Source organism: Pangasianodon hypophthalmus, chromosome 13 (assembly GCF_027358585.1).
Source record: "Pangasianodon hypophthalmus isolate fPanHyp1 chromosome 13, fPanHyp1.pri, whole genome shotgun sequence".
Taxonomy (NCBI): domain Eukaryota; kingdom Metazoa; phylum Chordata; class Actinopteri; order Siluriformes; family Pangasiidae; genus Pangasianodon; species Pangasianodon hypophthalmus.
In genome coordinates, this window is record NC_069722.1 from 504,568 (window position 1) to 514,168 (window position 9,601).

A 9,601-nucleotide genomic window follows, 5' to 3' on the forward strand; every position below is an offset into this window, starting at 1 on the left:
ACTACATAAAACTACAACAGATATTTTAATCTCGCATCTGTTGGGAAGTTTATTTCCTAAAGTGTAATATTAACATTGTGTGACTTTTCTTTAGATTTGTGTTGAAAGAAAAATTATTTTATTGGTTCCTGACGTTATCTTTATGCTCCATTTTCTCAGAAAGAAAGCAGGAGGAACATCATTACTATAATTATTTACATTATTTCACACTATTGTTCATAAAGCAGACTTTCACAAAGGGGTTTTAATTAACAGCTTGAATACTTATAATTTTAAATGAGGTCTTATTCATTAAATCTTATTCATGAAATTGTAGAACATACGCACAAAATATGAACATTATTATTATTATTATTATTATTATTATTATTATTATTATTATTATTATTATTATTATATACACTGACCACTGAGTGTGTTATTAGAAAGGAAATTGTTGAACAGTGGATTTTCATTTTAATTAGTGCACAATATTTAAAATAAAAAATTAATTTAATTTATAGATCTACACTTTTAATAAGTTACATTTTTGTCTGATATGAATAAATTAAAACTGATTCTTTCACATGTGTGGTACTTGGCCTTATGTATAATTATAACTGCTATAATTATAAAATTAAAAATTACAGTTAAAAAAATAAAATTAAAATAAACAGTAAAAAATAGAATTATATTTATTAAATATATTTAAATTTAAAAAACTATTATTAAAGACACGGTTCCATCAAAAGAAGTGGAAACATAACTTTAATTTATGATATAAAACTTAATTCTTATTAAAGCTGTGTCTATGGCCTTATTTGGAGAACCTGGAAGCGGAAATAGCAGATGTCACGTGACAGGGATTACTTCCGGCTCGTCGTAGTCTGAGGTAAACAACCAAGGTATGTTAATTAAACCCTTTTATTTGATTATAAAGAGCGTTGTTTGACTTTAATTCCTTCCTTTTGAGTTATAGTTTCTTTAAATCAACGTCTTTATGTAACATTAATTTAAACTGATGTAATATTGCCTAAATAAATAATGACGATATTAGCTAGAAATGTAGCGCGCTAGCGTGCTAATCTGGCTCAGTCCCAATTAGCTCGCTAGTGGACTACATGTAGTGCACTATATAGTGCGTAAGCGCCGTGACGTCACATCGGGTGAAGTGCACTTATGCAGGGGACATTTGTGTATTTGGGATTTGTCCTGGCTTTTAGCGAGTTGTCCCCGTGTAACCGGTGCGCTGGTGTGTTTATGGTGTTGGTGTTTTTACCGCAATCATTTATTCAAGCAGCGTTTTATTTTATTCCAAACAAAAGCAGTGAAAATGACGCGACACGGAAAGAACTGCACCGCCGGAGCTGTGTACACTTACCACGAGAAGAAGAAGGACACAGGTTAGAGTCTACTGTTAGCTCCGTGTGTGTGTGTGTTAGTTAAAGAAGTCACAGTTGTGTGTGAGTGTGTGTGTGCGTGTGTGTTAGTTAAAGAAGTCACAGTTGTGTGTGTGTGTGTGTGTGTTAGTTAAAGAAGTCACAGTTGTGTGTGTGAGTGTGTGTGTGTGTGTGTGTTAGTTAAAGAAGTCACAGTTGTGTGTGTGTGTGTGTGTTAGTTAAAGAAGTCACAGTTGTGTGTGTGAGTGTGTGTGTGCGTGTGTGTTAGTTAAAGAAGTCACAGTTGTGTGTGTGTGTGTGTGTGTTAGTTAAAGAAGTCACAGTTGTGTGTGTGTGTGTTAGTTAAAGAAGTCACAGTTGTGTGTGTGAGTGTGTGTGTGTGTGTGTGTGTGTTAGTTAAAGAAGTCACAGTTGTGTGTGTGTGTGTGTGTTAGTTAAAGAAGTCACAGTTGTGTGTGTGAGTGTGTGTGTGCGTGTGTGTTAGTTAAAGAAGTCACAGTTGTGTGTGTGTGTGTGTGTTAGTTAAAGAAGTCACAGTTGTGTGTGTGAGTGTGTGTGTGTGTGTGTTAGTTAAAGAAGTCACAGTTGTGTGTGTGTGTGTGTGTGTTAGTTAAAGAAGTCACAGTTGTGTGTGTGTGTGTTAGTTAAAGAAGTCACAGTTGTGTGTGTGAGTGTGTGTGTGTGTGTGTGTTAGTTAAAGAAGTCACAGTTGTGTGTGTGTGTGTTAGTTAAAGAAGTCACAGTTGTGTGTGTGTGTGTGTGTGTTAGTTAAAGAAGTCACAGTTGTGTGTGTGAGTGTGTGTGTGTGTGTGTGTGTGTGTGTTAGTTAAAGAAGTCACAGTTGTGTGTGTGTGTGTGTGTGTTAGTTAAAGAAGTCACAGTTGTGTGTGTGAGTGTGTGTGTGTGTGTGTGTGTGTTAGTTAAAGAAGTCACAGTTGTGTGTGTGTGTGTGTGTTAGTTAAAGAAGTCACAGTTGTGTGTGTGAGTGTGTGTGTGCGTGTGTGTTAGTTAAAGAAGTCACAGTTGTGTGTGTGTGTGTTAGTTAAAGAAGTCACAGTTGTGTGTGTGAGTGTGTGTGTGTGTGTGTGTGTGTTAGTTAAAGAAGTCACAGTTGTGTGTGTGTGTGTGTGTGTTAGTTAAAGAAGTCACAGTTGTGTGTGTGAGTGTGTGTGTGCGTGTGTGTTAGTTAAAGAAGTCACAGTTGTGTGTGTGTGTGTGTGTTAGTTAAAGAAGTCACAGTTGTGTGTGTGAGTGTGTGTGTGTGTGTGTTAGTTAAAGAAGTCACAGTTGTGTGTGAGTGTGTGTGTTAGTTAAAGAAGTCACAGTTGTGTGTGTGTGTGTGTGTGTTAGTTAAAGAAGTCACAGTTGTGTGTGTGAGTGTGTGTGTGTGTGTGTGTGTGTGTGTTAGTTAAAGAAGTCACAGTTGTGTGTGAGTGTGTGTGTTAGTTAAAGAAGTCACAGTTGTGTGTGTGTGTGTTAGTTAAAGAAGTCACAGTTGTGTGTGTGAGTGTGTGTGTGTGTGTGTGTTAGTTAAAGAAGTCACAGTTGTGTGTGTGTGTGTTAGTTAAAGAAGTCACAGTTGTGTGTGTGTGTGTGTGTGTTAGTTAAAGAAGTCACAGTTGTGTGTGTGAGTGTGTGTGTGTGTGTGTGTGTGTGTGTTAGTTAAAGAAGTCACAGTTGTGTGTGTGTGTGTGTGTGTTAGTTAAAGAATTCACAGTTGTGTGTGTGTGTGTGTGTGTGTGTGTGTGTGTGTGTGTGTTTAAGCTGCGTCCGGTTACGGCACTCAGAGTGTGAGGTTGGGGAAAGACGCCATTAAAGACTTCGACTGCTGCTGCCTTTCACTACAGCCGTGTAGAGACCCTGTGGTGACGTAAGCACACACACACACACATTCATACACCCATACACACACACTCACACACACGTTCATACACACTCACACTCATACACACTTATACACACTCTTATATATATACACAGCCGTGTAGAGACCCTGTGGTGACGTAAGCACACACACACACACCCACACACACGTTCATACACATATACAGTTCATTTTTTTATTCAGTGCTTTATAGATATATTTATCAGAGCAATCAGAAGAACTGTGAATAAATCTCTTCATCTTTATTCGTGTGTGCGCGCCTGTGTGTGTGTGTGCGCGCCTGTGTGTGTGTGTGTGCGCGCCTGTGTGTGTGTGTGCGCGCCTGTGTGTGTGTGTGCGCGCCTGTGTGTGTGTGTGCGCGCCTGTGTGTGTGTGCGCGCCTGTGTGTGTGTGCGCGCCTGTGTGTGTGTGTGTGCGCGCCTGTGTGTGTGTGTGTGCGCGCCTGTGTGTGTGTGCGCGCCTGTGTGTGTGTGCGCGCCTGTGTGTGTGTGCGCGCCTGTGTGTGTGTGCGCGCCTGTGTGTGTGTGCGTATATACACAGTGAGGACGGATACCTGTATGAAAGAGAAGCCATCCTGGAGTACATCCTCCATCAGAAGACCGAGATCGCCAAGAAGATGAAGGTGAGTGCTGCGTGAGGCCTGAGCGAAGCCTGAGGAAGGCTGCAGTGTGTGTTCATGCTGATGTTGTGTAGGTGTTTGTGCGTCTCTGATGTGCGTTTAACGCTGCAGGCGTACGAGAAACAGAAAAAGGCTCTGAGGAGTGAGGGCCAGCTGGAGTCGGGGTCAGAGGAGAGAGAGAAGATCGAGAAGTTCAAGAATAAAGAGAGCAGCATCGTCTCCAAACCCATCAACCCCTTCATCACGGGTACAGGAGGAGCACGTTCACCCCACACACACACACACACACACACACACACACACACACACACACACACACAGTTATTTATTCCTTCATTATATCCTTTTGGACCATTTTAATCAGGCAGTCAGTCACATTTATTTATAAAGCACATTTAAAAACACCAACTCCTGCTCAACTCAAAGTGCTGTACAATTAAAGCAAATAAAAAAAACAACACATAAGAATAAAAGTAAGAAAATGACGTTTAAACAGAATCAAAAGCTGAAACAAAGAGGTGTGTTGTGATTTATAAACCTCAGCACTTGGTGAAGACGTAACGTGAAGTGGAAACTTATTCCAAAGCCCAGGTTTTGAAAAGGCTCCGTCACAATTAACCATAAACTTCAACCGCTTCAAATTTCAGACATTTATTAAGCGTGTTGCATGCGGAGAGCGAGAGCATGGACTGTGTGTGTGTGTGTGTGTGTGTGTGTGTGTCTCCCGTCAGGAGAACGCTACAGACGTCTGCGCTGTCGCACAAAAAGACTCATGAACTCAGATTCCTAGCGTTAACTGCCAGCCTCCACCTCATAACTAACCCTAACCCCCTACCTGTACGCTGTTACCTAACCCTGACCCTCTACCTGTAAACTGTAACCTAACCCTGACCCTCTACCTGTACGCTGTTACCTAACCCTGACCCTCTACCTGTACACTGTAACCTAACCCTAACCCCCTACCTGTACGCTGTTACCTAACCCTGACCCTCTACCTGTAAACTGTAACCTAACCCTGACCCTCTACCTGTACGCTGTAACCTAACCCTGACCCTCTACCTGTACACTGTAACCTAACCCTGACCCTCTACCTGTACGCTGTAACCTAACCCTGACCCTCTACCTGTACACTGTAACCTAACCCTGACCCTCTACCTGTACACTGTAACCTAACCCTGACCCTCTACCTGTACACTGTAACCTAACCCTGACCCTCTACCTGTACACTGTAACCTAACCCTGACCCTCTACCTGTACGCTGTAACCTAACCCTGACCCTCTACCTGTACACTGTAACCTAACCCTGACCCTCTACCTGTACGCTGTAACCTAACCCTGACCCTCTACCTGTACGCTGTAACCTAACCCTGACCCTCTACCTGTACACTGTAACCTAACCCTGACCCTCTACCTGTACACTGTAACCTAACCCTGACCCTCTACCTGTACACTGTAACCTAACCCTGACCCTCTACCTGTACACTGTTACCTAACCCTGACCCTCTACCTGTACACTGTAACCTAACCCTGACCCTCTACCTGTACACTGTAACCTAACCCTGACCCTCTACCTGTACACTGTAACCTAACCCTGACCCTCTACCTGTACGCTGTAACCTAACCCTGACCCTCTACCTGTACGCTGTAACCTAACCCTGACCCTCTACCTGTACGCTGTAACCTAACCCTGACCCTCTACCTGTACACTGTAACCTAACCCTGACCCTCTACCTGTACACTGTAACCTAACCCTGACCCTCTACCTGTACACTGTAACCTAACCCTGACCCTCTACCTGTACACTGTTACCTAACCCTGACCCTCTACCTGTACACTGTAACCTAACCCTGACCCTCTACCTGTACGCTGTAACCTAACCCTGACCCTCTACCTGTACGCTGTAACCTAACCCTGACCCTCTACCTGTACGCTGTAACCTAACCCTGACCCTCTACCTGTACGCTGTAACCTAACCCTGACCCTCTACCTGTACGCTGTAACCTAACCCTGACCCTCTACCTGTACGCTGTAACCTAACCCTGACCCTCTACCTGTACGCTGTAACCTAACCCTAACCCTCTACCTGTACGCTGTTACCTAACCCTGACCCTCTACCTGTACACTGTAACCTAACCCTGACCCTCTACCTGTACACTGTAACCTAACCCTGACCCTCTACCTGTACACTGTTACCTAACCCTGACCCTCTACCTGTACGCTGTTACCTAACCCTGACCCTCTACCTGTACGCTGTTACCTAACCCTGACCCTCTACCTGTACGCTGTTACCTAACCCTGACCCTCTACCTGTACGCTGTTACCTAACCCTGACCCTCTACCTGTACGCTGTAACCTAACCCTGACCCTCTACCTGTACGCTGTAACCTAACCCTGACCCTCTACCTGTACGCTGTAACCTAACCCTGACCCTCTACCTGTACGCTGTAACCTAACCCTGACCCTCTACCTGTACGCTGTAACCTAACCCTGACCCTCTACCTGTACGCTGTAACCTAACCCTGACCCTCTACCTGTACGCTGTAACCTAACCCTGACCCTCTACCTGTACGCTGTTACCTAACCCTGACCCTCTACCTGTACGCTGTTACCTAACCCTGACCCTCTACCTGTACGCTGTAACCTAACCCTGACCCTCTACCTGTACGCTGTAACCTAACCCTGACCCTCTACCTGTACGCTGTAACCTAACCCTGACCCTCTACCTGTACACGGTTACCTAACCCTGACCCTCTACCTGTACACGGTTACCTAACCCTGACCCTCTACCTGTACACTGTAACCTAACCCTGACCCTCTACCTGTACACTGTTACCTAACCCTGACCCTCTACCTGTACGCTGTAACCTAACCCTGACCCTCTACCTGTACGCTGTAACCTAACCCTGACCCTCTACCTGTACACTGTTACCTAACCCTGACCCTCTACCTGTACACTGTAACCTAACCCTGACCCTCTACCTGTACACTGTAACCTAACCCTGACCCTCTACCTGTACGCTGTTACCTAACCCTGACCCTCTACCTGTACGCTGTTACCTAACCCTGACCCTCTACCTGTACACTGTAACCTAACCCTGACCCTCTACCTGTACACTGTAACCTAACCCTGACCCTCTACCTGTACGCTGTAACCTAACCCTGACCCTCTGGTTGGATGCCGGCTGCATTTCGTCGTCTCTGTACTCGCACTCTGACAGTGACGATAAACCTGAACTTAACCTAAATGAGGTGAGGATCACAGAGAGCCCTTTAAACAAACAGTAAGACTTTAAACTGGAGCTAAAACGCGAGTACAGGAGGAATAGATTCACACTTCCTGGTTCCTGGTGGAAATAACAGCATGCGTCACAGTCTCCAAATCATTAACAGTTAAAAACGATTTTAATTTAGCAGTCATTCTGAGTTAATTAAAAAACTGCTTTTGACCACAGAATTCATTTGACTATCAGATTTTACATTTTACACAAAGTCCCAAGTTGCTGTTTGCTGTAGACGTCCATCTTGGATTTATTTAGAGAAAATTACCCGAGATCCAACTTTTAATATCCTCAAGGCAGCCAAAAAGAGATTGTAAAGCAGAGACATCGTTAGGTTTCGTCAGAAGATGAAGCTGCGTGTCGTCGGCGTAACAATGATACGAGATGTTCTGAAAAATAGAATCTAAAGGGAGCACCTATAACGAAAAAACAACAATAAAACAATAAAATCAAGGACATGATGAAGCTAACAGCTAACCCTGTTGTTGCTGTAGGTCAGAGTAAAGACGCAGCATCGTCCCCGAGCGGCTCAGCGAGCTCTCTCAGCTCTCTCAGCTCTCTCAGCTCAGCTTCAGCGTCTACAGAATCCACTTCCTCCTCCAGTCTGCCCAGTTTCTGGATCCCCAGCCTGACCCCTGAGGCCAAACCCACGCTGCTGAAGAAACCGGTGAGTGAGTTCTACTCGGGGTGAAGGAAATAACTCATCATCTAATAAATCATCCTAAATTATCATTATTAAATTATTAAAAGCACAATTCTCACCAGGTGTTTTAAACTTGATCCTAATTTTGGAAGCTGTGTACAGTTTTGTGCAAAAGTCTTAGGCACATGCAAAGAAAAGAAATGCTGTAGAGTAAAGACGCCTTCAGAAATAATGAAATTAAATGTTTCTACATTTTTAAAAAATCCTATAAAGAGCAGTAAACAGTAATAAATGAAACAAAGTCAGTATTTAATGTGACGATCCTTCACTTTAAATAAATAAAGCAGTATCTGAGGTGCAGTGTGTGCAGTTTTATAAGGAAATGAGCTGGAAGTGTTACTGAGCATCTTGCAGAAGCAGCCACAGTTCTTCTGGAGACTTTGACTGTCGACTCGCTTCTTATTTCTGCAGCGAAACCCAGCAGCCTTCATTATGTTTTTATCTGAAAAGTGTCTCTTATGGAATCTGCTGCTTTCTTTACTGACATACAAACATTTTTCTGTAACGTTTCATTTTGTGCTGGAAAACTAATGTTTGGAATCTAAAATGGTTTTGTACTGAATCAATAATGTAGAAGTCAGAAAATAAACATCTATAACAAAGTTTGTACTAAAAACTTTTTTTAAAAGGGTGCCAAGACTTTTGCACAGTGCTGTAGCTACCTAGACATTGAGCTGCACAGCTTCGAGGAAGTCATATTTGCATTCAAAACGGAGGAGAAGGATCGATGATGATGATGATAAAGTCCTGTTAAGCCGAGATAAAATAATCTGAAAAATCACATCATTTTTACCTGGAGCTAGCATTAGCAGGCTAACTAGCATTAGCAGGCTAACTAGCATTAGCAGGCTAACTAGCATTAGCAGGCTGTTGTGGCTAACCAGGAAACCCCTGAACAGACTAAGGAAGAATTTTGTTGTACCAGCGCTGTACAGCGACACAAAAGCTCGAGTAATGGAGATGCATCGAGAATCGTTTTATAATCGAATCTTCTGAATCGAATCGAATCTTTTGAATCAAATTGAATCGAATCATGAGTCAGCTTAACAATTCTCAACCCTGAGTTCTACACACTGTGTTTCTGCGCTGATCTGGGGTCAGTGTGTACTGTCGTCATGTAAAGTATGTTTTACACACACACACACACACACGCACACGCACATGCACACACACACTGTTGTGTTTGTTCTAAAAGGACATTATGCTGCTGAGTGTCACTTTCCCCCGGTCACACTGACCTCCTGCTTGGTGTGTGTAGGTGTGTGTGTGTAGGTGTGTGTGTGTAGGTGTGTGTGTGTAGGTGTGTGTGTGTAGGTGTGTGTGTGTAGGTGTGTGTGTGTAGGTGTGTGTGTGTGTGTGTGAGGAATCGATATGTACGAGGTCAGAAAGTTTTAAAACAGTGAAGTACGTCGCTGTTCAGCTTCCAGTTCTTTAAACACTTATTCACTAAAATATACGTTTTAGGTTTAATATAAATCACAAGTGTTTGTACACGTGCGCTTTATTTTATTTAGTGTTTCAGTGGATATTATTTATATCTTTTAGACAAATGTGAAGTAAATGTATTTAAATTTAATAATAATAATAATAATAATAATAATAATAATGTACATGAGTTTCCTGCCTGTTCCTGAAGATTAATCATCACTTTCTCAATACATTGCCTTTATTTTCTTTCTTTCTTTTTTCCTTACTTTTTCCTACTTTTTTCCTTTACTCTGTTTCTTCATGTATTTT

At 42.7% G+C, this 9,601-nt stretch overlaps 1 protein-coding gene across 2 annotated transcripts in view; it reads left to right on the forward strand.

Annotated features, from left to right (window-relative positions):
* The first annotated feature begins 758 nt into the window (after positions 1-758).
* The window catches only part of nosip (nitric oxide synthase interacting protein), a 12,747-nt gene continuing 3,904 nt past the window's right edge, over positions 759-9,601 (forward strand). The window contains exons 1-6 of one of the 2 annotated variants that reach the window (XM_034309750.2): positions 759-884; positions 1,305-1,382; positions 3,144-3,249; positions 3,805-3,886; positions 3,995-4,130; positions 7,656-7,828. In XM_034309750.2, coding sequence (XP_034165641.1) covers positions 1,313-1,382; positions 3,144-3,249; positions 3,805-3,886; positions 3,995-4,130; positions 7,656-7,828 — 567 coding nt within the window. In that variant the 5' untranslated portion in view covers positions 759-884; positions 1,305-1,312. Of the gene's footprint in view, positions 885-1,129; positions 1,383-3,143; positions 3,250-3,804; positions 3,887-3,994; positions 4,131-7,655; positions 7,829-9,601 lie in introns of those variants that run through there. The other variant, XM_034309751.2, reaches the window with a different exon arrangement.